At 45.3% G+C, this 14,601-nt stretch overlaps 1 protein-coding gene across 9 annotated transcripts in view; it reads right to left on the bottom strand.

Moving 5' to 3' along the window:
* The window catches only part of LOC134823271 (G protein-coupled receptor kinase 5-like), a 53,675-nt gene that overhangs the window by 17,992 nt on the left and 21,082 nt on the right, over positions 1–14,601 (bottom strand). For 4 of the 9 annotated variants that reach the window (XM_063834674.1, XM_063834677.1, XM_063834679.1 and 1 more), the window contains exons 4-5: positions 10,156–10,194; positions 5,441–5,521 (exon numbers count right to left, since the gene is read on the bottom strand). In XM_063834674.1, the coding sequence (XP_063690744.1) occupies positions 5,441–5,521; positions 10,156–10,194 (120 nt within the window). Of the gene's footprint in view, positions 1–4,654; positions 4,685–5,440; positions 5,522–10,155; positions 10,195–14,601 lie in introns of all 9 variants that reach the window. The other 5 variants (XM_063834675.1, XM_063834681.1, XM_063834682.1 and 2 more) reach the window with 2 other exon arrangements.

Genomic DNA, 14,601 nt, shown 5'->3' with positions numbered 1-14,601 from the left:
GGAGGACCCAGAAGGAGGACCTAGGAGGAGGATGGGGAGAACTGAGGAGGAGGACTCAGGAGGATGGCTGAGGAGGATGGCTGAGGAGGATGACTGAGAGGGAGGAGGAGGAGGAAGAGGAGGAAGAGGACTGAGGAGGAGAAGGAGGACCCAGGAGGAGGACCCAGGAGGAGGAGGACCCAGGAAAAGGCCCCAGGAGGAGGAGGAGGACTGGGGAGGAGGAGAACTGTTGAGGACTGATGAGGAGGACTGAGGACGAGGAGGAGGACTGAGGAGGGGAGGAGGAAGAGGACTGGGGAGGATCAGGAAGACCCAGGCGGACCCAGGAGGAGGAGGAGGACCCAGGAGAAGGAGGAGGACTGAGGAGGACTGAGGAGGAGGACTGACGATGACTGAGAAGGAGGAGGACTGAGGAGTACTGAGGAGGATGGCTGAGGAGGATGGGTGGGGAGGATGGCTGAGGAGGATGACTGAGGAGGATGACTGAGAGGGAGGAGGACTCAGGAGGAGGACTCAGGAGGAGGACTCAGGAGGAAGAGGAGGAAGAGGAAGAGGAGGACTTAGGAGAAATGAGAAGGAGGACTGAGGAGAACTAAGGAGGAGGAGGAGGAGGACTGAATAGGAGGAGGAGAAGGAGGGGGACTGGGAGAGGACTGGGGAGGAGGAGGACTGATGAGAAGGATGAGGAGGAGGACCCAGGAGGAGGAGGACTGAGGACCGAGGAGGAAGAGGAAGTGTTTTTTGGGACATTGGCGGACACGGACGGACATTGGCGGACTCGGACGGACATTGGCGGACTCGGACGGACATTGGCGGACCCGGACGGACATTGGCGGACTTGGACGGACATTGGTGGACATTAGCGGACATTGGTGGACATTAGCGGACAAACATTTTGAGGACTGAAGAGTACTGAAGAGTACTGAGGAGGATGGCTGAGGAGGATGGCTGAGGAGGATGGCTGAGGAGGATGACTGAGGAGGATGACTGAGGAGGATGACTGAGGAGGATGACTGAGAGGGAGGAGAAGGATCAGGAAGACCCAGGAGGAGGAGTAGGAGGAGGACCCAGAAGGAGGACCTAGGAGGAGGAGGAGGAGAACTGAGGAGGACTCAGGAGGATGGCTGAGGAGGATGGCTGAGGCGGATGACTGAGAGGGAGAAGGAGGAGGAAGAGGAGGAAGAGGACTGAGGAGGAGGAGAAGGACTGAGGAGGAGAAGGAGGACCCAGGAGGAGGAGGACCCAGGAGGAGGAGGACCCAGGAGGAGGACCCAGGAAAAGGCCCCAGGAGGAGGAGGAGGACTGGGGAGGAGGAGAACTGTTGAGGACTGATGAGGAGGACTGAGGACGAGGAGGAGGAGTAGGAGGAGGACTGAGGAGGGGAGGAGGAGGAGGACTGGGGAGGATCAGGAAGACCCAGGAGGACCCAGGAGGAGGAGGAGGAGGAGGAGGAGGACTGAGGAGGACTGAGGAGGAGGACTGAGGAGGACTGAGGAGGAGGACTGAGGAGGATGGCTGGGGAGGATGGCTGAGGAGGATGACTGAGGAGGATGACTGAGAGGGAGGAGGACTCAGGAGGAGGACTCAGGAGGAAGAGGAGGAAGAGGAAGAGGAGGACTCAGGAGGAGGACTTAGGAGAAATGAGAAGGAGGACTGAGGAGAACTAAGGAGGAGGAGGAGGAGGACTGAATAGGAGGAGGAGAAGGAGGGGGACTGGGAGAGGACTGGGGAGGAGGAGGACTGATGAGAAGGATGAGGAGGAGGACCCAGGAGGAGGAGGACTGAGGACCGAGGAGGAAGAGGAAGTGTTTTTTGGGACATTGGCGGACACGGACGGACATTGGCGGACTCGGACGGACATTGGCGGACTCGGACGGACATTGGCGGACCCGGACGGACATTGGCGGACTTGGACGGACATTGGTGGACATTAGCGGACATTGGTGGACATTAGCGGACAAACATTTTGAGGACTGAAGAGTACTGAAGAGTACTGAGGAGGATGGCTGAGGAGGATGGCTGAGGAGGATGGCTGAGGAGGATGACTGAGGAGGATGACTGAGGAGGATGACTGAGAGGGAGGAGAAGGATCAGGAAGACCCAGGAGGAGGAGTAGGAGGAGGACCCAGAAGGAGGACCTAGGAGGAGGAGGAGGAGAACTGAGGAGGACTCAGGAGGATGGCTGAGGAGGATGGCTGAGGCGGATGACTGAGAGGGAGAAGGAGGAGGAAGAGGAGGAAGAGGACTGAGGAGGAGGAGAAGGACTGAGGAGGAGAAGGAGGACCCAGGAGGAGGAGGACCCATGAGGAGGAGGACCCAGGAGGAGGACCCAGGAAAAGGCCCCAGGAGGAGGAGGAGGACTGGGGAGGAGGAGAACTGTTGAGGACTGATGAGGAGGACTGAGGACGAGGAGGAGGAGTAGGAGGAGGACTGAGGAGGGGAGGAGGAGGAGGACTGGGGAGGATCAGGAAGACCCAGGAGGACCCAGGAGGAGGAGGAGGAGGAGGAGGACTGAGGAGGACTGAGGAGGAGGACTGAGGAGGAGGAGGAGGAGTAGGAGGAGGACTGAGGAGGGGAGGAGGAGGAGGACTGGGGAGGATCAGGAAGACCCAGGAGGACCCAGGAGGAGGAGGAGGAGGAGGAGGACTGAGGAGGACTGAGGAGGAGGACTGACGATGACTGAGAAGGAGGAGGACTGGGGAGTACTGAGGAGGATGGCTGAGGAGGATGGCTGGGGAGGATGGCTGAGGAGGATGACTGAGGAGGATGACTGAGGAGGATGACTGAGAGGGAGGAGGAGGAGGACTCAGGAGGAGGACTCAGGAGGAAGAGGAGGACTCAGGAGGAGGAGGAGGAGGAGGAGGAGGACTGAATAGGAGGAGGAGAAGGAGGGGGACTGGGAGAGGACTGGGGAGGAGGAGGACTGATGAGAAGGATGAGGAGGAGGACCCAGGAGGAGGAGGACTGAGGACCGAGGAGGAAGAGGAGGAGGATGAAGAGGAGGAGGAGGACCCAGGAGGAGGAGGACTGATGAGGACTGAGGAGGATGGCTGAGGAGGATGACTGAGAGGGAAGAGGAGGAGGAGGAGGACTGAGAAAGAGGAGTACTGAGGAGGAGGAGGAGGAGGAGGACTGAATAGGAGGAGGAGGAGGGGGACGGGGGGAGGACTGAGGAGGAGAATGGAGGACTGAGGAGAAGGATGAGGAGGAGGACTGAGGACTGAGGAGGAAGAGGAGAAGGATGAAGAGGAGGAGGACCCAGGAGGAGGACTCAGGAGGAGGAGGAGGACTGGGGAGGAGGAGGACTGTTGAGGACTGATGAGGAGGACTGAGGACGAGGAGGAGTAGGAGGAGGACTGAGGAGAGGAGGAGGAAGAGGACTGAGGAAAATCAGGAAGACCCAGGGAGAGGAGGAGGAAGAGTAGGAGGAGGAAGCATCTAAATGTTATTTCCATTTTTGTCCGTTTTTGTCCATTTTTGTCCGTTTTTGTCCGCTCTTTTTTTTGTCCGTTTTGAAAATATAGGGTACCGAACGGACAAAAAACATGATCCCCCCTATAACAGCAAAAATTGAACATTTTATTTAGCAATTTAGGTGTCCATTAATGTCCGCCTATGTCCGTCTATGTCCGTCTATGTCCGTCTATGTCCGCCTATGTCCGCCTATGTCCGCCTATGTCCGTCTATGTCCGCCTATGTCCGCCTATGTCCTGTCCTTTTTGGATTCTATGAGACAAGCGGACATAGACGGACGTGACACCCCCCCCGATAAAATAGATTTAAAGCTATATTGCAGACAGTGATCTATAATTATAGCAGTGACCTCTACCTCAGCTCTGGTCGCTCAACACTGAAACAAGCTCTCTGCGAAAAAATTCCTCTGTATCTCTGTATGACAGTTCAGGTGCATAATTATAAAAAATGCTGGAAATGTAATTCTGTATCAACGCCGGCCACTGTCCAGGTATACGCGACAGTTTAACAAACTTGACAAAACACAGCCAAGCCGGAAGGAACGTTAAAAACTTGACACAAGCCTTGAGTTTATTATCATTAAGGTTCCAGAAGGTTGGTAAGAAGAAAAGTTTTAACATTTAACAAAGATAACCATACCCCGAGTTAGTGTTCAGGGGGAGACAATGTTTCGGCGTGATTGCTCGTTCCTGGACGAACATTGAAAAGTAACCAAAGAGCGCTAGCTCAATTTCATGCAATAATTTAATGGTAAAATATTATAACAGTATTGGGTTTGGTAAAACATATTTAAAGTTAAGCTGAGTATTCTAACATCATACTGACGTATGACACTGTAATGCACAGTATGAAGGTTATTGCCACATGCGTGGACCCACACTCCAGTCTCCACAGTCACTGAGACACAAACACTATCTTTATTCTTTTCAATACAAGACAATCCCGACTCGACAACCATTGTTACCATGCCAGGGTAAAATTGAAAATTCTTCTCTGATATTATGATCTAGCAACTTGCAGTATTATAACCCATTTTTAAACGAAAAAGAGAGGGAATGCAAAATGCCAAGCTCGGTTTTCAGGATGGTATTCAACTTTTTTCACAAGTAAAAACCCCGAGACATTTACACGAGAAGTTGTCCATCCCTTAACCTTAGCACATGACGTCTCACAAGTTTACCTTCAAGGAAGTATCTCCGCTGACATCCACCTGATATTTTGGTTTCTTAAAAATAATACAGCAGGATACCAGGATGCTGACTGTTCATAAATAAGACACAAACAGACTGACCAACAAACTGATTGACGTACAGAGCTTATGACAGATAGACTGACGGTCTGTCTGACAGATTGACTCATTGACTGACTTACTGAATATCTTTTAGACTTTAAACTTTCTGACGAACTGACCGTTTGACTGACACGTGCTCTCCTTAATCTCTTACCCACCAGCTCAAAAAATGGGCTGAAAATTTCCACAGATCGTACAGTTTTAATGATATGTACCAAATAGTGCGTACTTAGTAAGTTGTCTTCCAAACAATAGAGTCTATCCACTATCCAGGGCGCCATTACAGCACGCTGGAAGACTCGACTTTAAAGACTATATTATTAGACATCCACCTCACAAGAATGAAGGTCAATAGACATCACATTATCTTCCGTTATTATTTTATCGTACAGTAGAATGAGTCCTAGAAAGTAGTCCAGTAGAGCCCGTGAACAAAGAACTGTCAATTATACATGAAAGTTACATGAAAGTTAGTGTTTGTCTACTTGTCTAACGTCTGTAGCACCACCACAGCCTCGAAAAGCTGGCCACTAAAAGCTCGAAATAACAATGAAATTTGACTAAAAGCTAGCGAAATTACGGGCCGGCTTTTTGTGTATGGGGTCTAACGTCTGCTTTATAAATTGTGTGAAATAGTAGTGTGAGCCGTGAGGCTTTTAAATGGTTTCTAGGTACCTCGTCGCAAAGACATTGCTGGTAAATCTTCTGGGCAAGGTTCAGTCGCTGTTCCTCTGGAGCTAACTTTTCGTAGTTATCCTGAAACACAAGGAAATGTTTTTAATAAGCTGAATTGGTTTAAATGAGGTTTTTGAAGTCGAAAACTTCATGTTTTTGTGATTATTTTCATGAAATGGTTCAAGAAATGTGACGCATTCTATTGTGAGAACTGATATCTATACATGTCAAGACTTTCATACGTACAACATTGAATTCTTGCTCAGACGGAGAGATTGATCTCGGTTAAAACAGATTCCAGATCTCTTTCGTGCACAAAAGTGTGACGTCAAACGTCGCAGTTCTTAAAGCACACAGAACAATAAAATTTTAATGCACTCCGTCTCGGATCACACATACTAAGCAGTAAGCTACAGTGAGCTAGAAATGTCTGTGAACTCTACATATGTAAAAATACTGGTAGATTGTTCGAGTGAATCGTGCTCTAAATTTGTTGAGTGAGATAAAAAGTTAAAATAACCGACAATAACATTGACATCCATGCAAACGACACGATTATAAATGAGACTGTAATATAGTGTGCTGGACGAGATCTTTGCAAATTTTGCGTTACAGTAACAAAAGTACGGTCAACATGTGAAATGAGAGGTATCAATAGCATGCATTGCACAGCGGGGCAGATAGAATTCATAAAACATCAGCTTATTATGGTGGCTATTATTCCAGATAGTACTCGCATTTAATGCGGATAGAACTCGCATTTAATGCGGATAGAACTCGCATTTAATGCAGCTAGAACTCCCATTTAATGCAGCTAGAACTCGCATTTAATGCAGCTAGAACTCGCATTTAATGCAGCCAGAACTCGCATTTAATGCAGCCAGAACTCGCATTTAATGCAGCCAGAACTCGCATTTAATGCAGCCAGAACTCGCATTTAATGCAGCTAGAACTCGCATTTAATGCAGCTAGAACTCGCATTTAATGCAGCTAGAACTCGCATTTAATGCAGCTAGAACTCGCATTTAATGCAGCTAGAACTCGCATTTAATGCAGCTAGAACTCGCATTTAATGCAGCTATAACTCGCATTTAATGCAACTAGAACTCGCATTTAATGCAGCGAAAAGCTGCCTCCACGGCTGTTAGTATAACTTTAAAAGACTAAGAGTCTAGGTATGTTATTTATTGCAGCTGTATAATATTATGTCTGCCATTACAATATGCGAGGTCTGGGATTTAAAAAAAAGGAAAATTCTTAAGATTATTTACAAAGTTTTAATCTTCGACTGTACGATTTGATTTGAATCCATGTTCACAATGGCAGTTGTTTTTAATAACACTCTTATCGCCCCACAACGTTCGGAGCTTACAAACCGCTCTGGCTCTCAAAGTTCAAGTTACTGATGTCAATAGAATTCATATCACATGTAAAAAGTGTGATACCACTCCTGACCTGGTGTTAGCAGAGTGTTACACACGGATCTAGATCCTTGTTCACTGTGGTACAACAGTGTAACAACTACTACTGGGCCAGGGTTTCACTGACAAAACAGGATAACGTTTATCTCGAGTATTTGCATTTTCATTTTATCTTGGCATTGTCTTTGATATGAAAGTTGAAACAACAACTTTGTAAAGTATACCCACCATATCAGGTTAAGTCCTGCTACACACACACACACACACACAGAGTACACTAACCAGTGAGGTAAGTTATAACTTGTGTGTGAAGAGCGGAATGTTGAACACAGTACTAACTACATAGGGGCCTCCCCCCGTTAAATAGAGAGAGAGAGAGAGCTGCTGTTGTACATTACTACTGAGACTCCACCACCACACCTGTCGTCCCCTAGTGTCATGTGGGATGTTGTTGGGGAGGTGGGGCCACTACTACCTTGCGGCAATGTACATTGTTAATGTACACCTCTGCACAATACTGCAGCTCAGGGGGGGGGGGGGGGGGGAGGGGCTGCAATATAACTCGGTTTTGTTGGTATTAATTAATGAAAGTCGTGCTTTAAAGTACACACACAAAGAGTTTGTCAGCGAATTCGTGATGAATTATTGTCAGAATTGTCGTTTTTATGATTGAGATCATTGCATCCACCCCACCCTGATCTCTATTCTAATCTCAACTAATGGATTTCTAAGCCACTGAGCGATGCTCTGAAAAATCAATGATCAGATCAGAACACCAAAGGTGCATGTGCACATGCAATATAATGCATGGTGCAATTAAATTACTTAACCCATTGTTAGTCATGCGTGCCTGGGTAGTTACTTATCTTATTATATCATGATATTATGTATCTTATTATACAGAATTTAGATAAAAGAACCGATAATATTTGAGGATTAGCGGTACTGTCACATGATGTCTAGAGGAAGCCTACTTATGTTATACATATTCCAGGGAATCTCACTGTTACAGTAAGATTGCTACTTAACTTATATCAAAAACTATCCTTCTATCACTTCTACTGATTCAAATTATATATATTAATAAGCTTACGAGAGCGTCATTGCATCTTTATTGTAACAAAGTATTATGTGTGATGCAATATATCAGACAAGTGCACTTTGCTGATCCAAGTGTCTTGAGGCTCATACATACTTTGTTTTTGCTTCTCTGCAGACAATACACAATTCATCTGGATCATCACTATTCATGCTGCAGATCCTGCCAAGCTGTGCCTTGAAAATTACAAAGTCCGCATTGCACACCCTCCAAAAGGTGCAGCTTTCTACTTTGGCGTCATTGGTCAATCTCAGAGTGCATCATGACAACAGCTTATTGTGATGTGGCTTCTACAAAGTCGTTCAAAGGTCGTTGAATGCTGTTAGAGAATCCCACTAGCTCAATGTTCAAGTGTCAACATGTTATTATCACTGCGAATTTAGCTTTATTGCGTCAAACTATGTGACAATTACTGTTATACCGTACTGTTTGATAAAGTACACTGAATTATTTGTATTTCTTTGTTAAAACGATAAACATTAACATCCTTTAGCTTTATACTTTTATAGACTATTATTATTGGAGACCACAGTGACCTACAAATATTTACTTTCATCGGAAGTTAAAAGTTTAACGACAAGCTTAATATAACGCGTTGGTTTTAGTGTCATATGGTGTACACTCATGATATGAAAGTTAATTTTTGTTGGAGATCACTGGCTAAAAGAAATTTATACCACAGAAAATGTATAATACAATTAGTCTTTTTTTACGAAGATCTCGTTCTATGATCAGAAATTGACACCGCAGTGCTAACTTTTTTGGCCATATCAATTATCAAACCTAGCAGTATAGTCTATTTTGGTAAAGGTGACGAGACATATTTGGAACATATTATTCATTTAAAGAGCTCATTCAAACTCGATCAATTCGCTCTAGAGCTCAGCTAATTTCTTAGCATAATGAGCTTTTGGTTTTGTTTTTTTAGCCAAACAGTTTTTGTGAACCGCTGGTTTAAGGAATTATACTTGGATTAGTTCTCTTAACCAGAGCGTGTGTAAAGTTCGGCTTCATAATAGTTTTATTTATCATTAACTATTCATGAATATTTAAACTATTACATTTTAATGATTTTATATTACTAAAGATAAGCCTCACACAACATACTGTTATGAGATCTAAATATCCATGACTACACTTTTATAATATCGCTGAAAGTGAAGATATTTTAGCAAACCAATATTACAAGCCGTATAGAATAAAAGGGGGCAAACCAAGGAACTCAGGAAAAATAAAAAGGCGGGCCAGCTGGAAGCATTTTGCACGGCCCTAACAGCGCTACCAATAGTAAGCTTAGTAAGTTATTAATAGCTTAGTAAGTTATCAATAGCTTAGTAAGTTATCAATAGCTTAGTAAGTTATCAATAGCTTAGTAAGTTATCAATAGCTTAGTAAGTTATCAATAGCTTAGTAAGTTATCAATAGCTTAGTAAGTTATCAATAGCTTAGTAAGTTATCAATAGCTTAGTAAGTTATCAATAGCTTAGTAAGTTATCAATAGCTTAGTAAGTTATCAATAGCTTAGTAAGTTATCAATAGCTTAGTAAGTTATCAATAGCTTAGTAAGTTATCAATAGCTTAGTAAGTTATCAATAGCATAAAACGCGGTTTTTATGATGGTCCGTGACATCTGAAATCAATATAATAATGCTATTAAATTATATGAATAATAAATACATGAAGATTTTACTAAAGATATAACAAAGCATGATATTATAATAGATTTCAGGCATGTTTCAAAGGAATATAGTTATATAACTATAGAATATACTATAGAATATTAGAATAAACTATAGAATATAATAATAAACTATAGTAATTCTAACTGAGACGATTCCTCACAGGTTCAAGTTACAGTACACACGACATTAACACAGTGCTCCCTGTGTACTACACGTATTATAGGAGCACGTGTGTTCAAAGCACGTAGCATAAACTCAACACTTGATGCAATTAGCACGTGTCGCAATTAGCAATCAATATCACTACTGGCGTGGGGACAGTGCACACGTTTGCTAGAAACACAGCACAGCCATGATATTTTCAATCTGCTGAAAGCAATGTGTGTGTGTAAGCATTGAATTGGCACGCCCACGTGCAAAAACAATGGTGCGCGGCTGCTGCTGTCCCCTCACTAATAACAACATTATTACGTTAAACCAGCTCACTCCCAGCGGCGCCACACGACAACTTACATCCACGGCTGATAAGTCTCTTTCGGTTTCCAACAAGTTCTAAAGAAAAATGTAAGGTGTAAATAATTCGTATATTTTATATAATAGTTATTTAACAGCTAGTTTTAGCTTTTAATTGTCCGTTATGTAAACGGCACCCTGGCCCTGGTATGTTAGAGACCTGGAATTTTTGAGAAAAAATGTTTCCCTTAAAGGGCCTCTCCTAGAATAGAATGTTTGTGACAAAATTATTATATAAATTGTGTTCAATTTTATCAGGACGAAACTAAGAGGTATTTATTTAGTTTAGTACCAACTCTCTCTGATGAATTAAAAGAGAGCTCTTATAGAGTTATAGTGAATGTCTTCAAAAATGAACTTATCATAAATTAGTGAATTAGAAGTTCCCAATTATGTTGCTCTTGTGAACCAACATAAGATAATAAAAATGAATTTGACAGGTGAATGTTACACACGAACCACAACTAGTTTGACCTGAATCAGGCGCTCAACAACAACATTTCAATGGCTCGACGGTGGTGCTTTCAGTTTACATTTAGATTACATCCGTTCCACAATGGTAACACTTAATGAACATAGCGCGTGACAAGTGCAGGTCACGTGTAGACACACTACATAATGTGTATTGTGTAAAAGAGGAGCTATGTCCTTGGATCTGCCAGTCTGTGCTATGTCTGCGCTGCTACCCCCCTTCATTTCGGTGGTTCAGGCGGCTACACGGCTCTGTCTTATGTCTAGTACAAAACTATACAATATTTTAGAAATCAGACCTTGCTGCAGCTTCGAATTAAGCTGGTCCTAGCGTCATGGATATCCAACATAATAATATACGGTACTGTGAATCTGTAATATTCTATTTTAAGCTACATAGTACATAATGACCTGAGAAATTAAAAGTTAGGAGGAAGGCTCCTGCCAATGGGATTTATACCACACTCTGCCATTCCAAAATGCATAAAACATGAGCGGATTAAAACTCATGGTTTGCACCATCTGAAAAGGAAGGAGTGCTGCACAGTTATCATGCGTGAAACCCGTATAATCTGCTACAACGCATTGAGCGCTATAACCAGTAAGCGCTACAACCAGTGAGCGCTATAACCAGTAAGCGCTACAGCCAGTGAGCGCTATAACCAGTAAGCGCGGCGCTACAGCCAGTGAGCGCTATAACCAGTGTTAGGTACTAAGTACGGTCCTGTTTGTGGTCATATCTACAGCTTCCTTCTCAAGTGTAGGTTACATTGTTGGCACACTGCTAGTACTGGATATAATATGTACTATATTATACTATAAATACTATCATAATATTATGCCTTTATCTGTTTTAAATACAACATAACACTTCTCGGATTTTTGTGGGAGTTGGACCGGCTTTTTTTGGAGATAAGTGTCATAACTATGGGCTGTTTTTTAGATTGATTAGTCAGATTAAGCGCGAGTGCCCGTCATCAACTTTTATGGGAGATATAAATTTACTCTATTTTTAATGTAAATAGTTATTTGCGATTAATATAAGTCATGACGCAATATCTTTTACAAATTTTAGTCAATGACCTCGATATAAGAAGCCTGGAGGTTGCATTAATTGAAGCATTTGAATCGTAGAGACAAAAGCGTTTTATAGTGATCACGTCAACTGAAGTTGCCAGTTGGCTGATGGCTCTCCCAAAATGAAGACTGATGAGCAAACAGGGCCGGGACTAACTTGAACAGGCATTACATCACATCAGTTAACAACTTTTGTCTGACTCTGATAATTTCGTAAAATTGACGACGAATCACTACAAGGCCAAGACCAGGATAAGTTTGGTGATATTTCTACAAATATCACTGTAAACTGCGACAGCGAAGACTTAGTACCACTACACTACCACTACACTACCAGCATAGCCTGTTAACTGCTAAGGTAAAATTTGGCCCTAATATTACCGATCGATATTATAGGTACACGTACTCTAGTTCGACGGTAGTTCGATACGTACTGTACTTCAACAAGGGTAATATCTGGCGGACTCAGGTTGTGAATCGATATTGAATACTACGGACTACGGAACCTGACGTTCTGTTGACTACAGCTCCCATTTCATGATTGACAAATCTGCCAATTTAAGCTACAGTGCGTCGTACTATAATGGGTAACGAGAACCTGTCTTATTGGGCGGGTTACAATGTACACCTGCCACATGGTATTTGGAGCTAACTCAGATCCTGTTGTGACATTAAATACAAATATTATGCTGTCCCTTATTTGACATAATTTCAGGCTGACATTTAAATAGATCTGCTATTGCCGTGCGACAATAAAGCAATAAAGTGGCCATTGGAATATATTCTTAAGAATGTCAGGTATGCATTGAAGGTATTGTCCGACCCACGAACAATGCACCCCGAATATAGCACCAGGGACAATAAGTCTGGAAACGAAGAGCAGCTCCCACCAACTCCCCCCATACTGAGCTACCCTCTGAGAGCAGCTCCCACAACTCCCCCCATACTGAGCTACCCTCAGCTCTGAGAGCAGCTCCCACCAACTCCCCCCATACTGAGCTACCCTCTGAGAGCAGCTCCCACCAACTCCCCCCATACTGAGCTACCCTCTGAGAGCAGCTCCCACCAACTCCCCCCATACTGAGCTACCCTCTGAGAGCAGCTCCCACCAACTCCCCCCATACTGAGCTACCCTCTGAGAGCAGCTCCCACCAACTCCCCCCATACTGAGCTACCCTCTGAAAGCAGCTCCCACCAACTCCCCCCATACTGAGCTACCCTCTGAGAGCAGCTCCCACCAACTCCCCCCATACTGAGCTACCCTCTGAGAGCAGCTCCCACCAACTCCCCCCATACTGAGCTACCCTCTGAGAGCAGCTCCCACCAACTCCCCCCATACTGAGCTACCCTCTGAGAGCAGCTCCCACCAACTCCCCCATACTGAGCTACCCTCTGAGAGCAGCTCCCACCAACTCCCCCCATACTGAGCTACCCTCTGAGAGCAGCTCCCACCAACTCCCCCCATACTGAGCTACCCTCTGAGAGCAGCTCCCACCAACTCCCCCCATACTGAGCTACCCTCTGAAAGCAGCTCCCACCAACTCCCCCCATAATGAGCTACCCTCTGAGAGCAGCTCCCACCAACTCCCCCCATACTGAGCTACCCTCTGAAAGCAGCTCCCACCAACTCCCCCCATAATGAGCTACCCTCTGAGAGCAGCTCCCACCAACTCCCCCCATACTGAGCTACCCTCTGAAAGCAGCTCCCACCAACTCCCCCCATAATGAGCTACCCTCTGAGAGCAGCTACCACCAACTCGCCCCATACTGAGCTACCCTCTGAGAGCAGCTCCCACCAACTCCCCCCATACTGAGCTACCCTCTGAGAGCAGCTCCCACCAACTCCCCCCATACTGAGCTACCCTCTGAGAGCAGCTCCCACCAACTCCCCCCATACTGAGCTACCCTCTGAAAGCAGCTCCCACCAACTCCCCCCATACTGAGCTACCCTCTGAGAGCAGCTCCCACCAACTCCCCCATACTGAGCTACCCTCTGAGAGCAGCTCCCACCAACTCCCCCCATACTGAGCTACCCTCTGAGAGCAGCTCCCACCAACTCCCCCCATACTGAGCTACCCTCTGAGAGCAGCTCCCACCAACTCCCCCCATACTGAGCTACCCTCTGACAGCAGCTCCCACCAACTCCCCCCATACTGAGCTACCCTCTGAGAGCAGCTCCCACCAACTCCCCCCATACTGAGCTACCCTCTGAGAGCAGCTCCCACCAACTCCCCCCATACTGAACTACCCTCTGAAAGCAGCCAGCTGGAGAGAGGGGGTGTAAGAGGACACCCTGGTTTACTCTCCCGACTCATCTCGTCCCCAGCGAGCTGACCAGAGTCGTCATGACAACATCCAATTTACAAATAGTTACAATGTTACCCCGTGCAATTTCAGAGAGCATGGCTTGAGAGGTTTGGGTGTAAGGTTTCGGAGGGGGTTTGAGGAGCTACCCGGCCCAGGTAGCTTGTACCAGGTTGTGGTTGTTGCCCCTAGCCTGCAGACCCTTGTGTTAATCCCCTGAGTTACCAGATCGGAGCAAACCTTTCACCAGAAGTTACACTGTAAGTGTAAGATGACGGATTCCCTGACTTTAAGTGGCAAAACCTGGGTAGGTTTAGTAGGATACAATGTCCTTTTTAAATTACACTTCTAATTAAATACGCCAAAATTAATTTAGGCTACGGAATTTGACACCCAGAGAAAAGTCAAGTGTATTTTGGAAAAAGGGGCAGTATACTATAACAGTAAACATATTATATGAATCATTTCACACTTCTTGAGTGAATCCTACTCCTTATCACGTATGATTACTGGGACGAAATGAGTAGATTTCAGTTTTACTCAAAGACAGAGCCAGAGAGAGTGGTTCTGATGACGGACATGAGATATGAGTCT

This window comes from Bolinopsis microptera, chromosome 11 (assembly GCF_026151205.1).
Source record: "Bolinopsis microptera isolate Bmic1 chromosome 11, MBARI_Bmic_1.0, whole genome shotgun sequence".
NCBI lineage: Eukaryota > Metazoa > Ctenophora > Tentaculata > Lobata > Bolinopsidae > Bolinopsis > Bolinopsis microptera.
The sequence above is the reverse complement of the archived record's forward strand: the minus strand, read 5'-3'. Positions and strand labels throughout refer to the sequence as shown.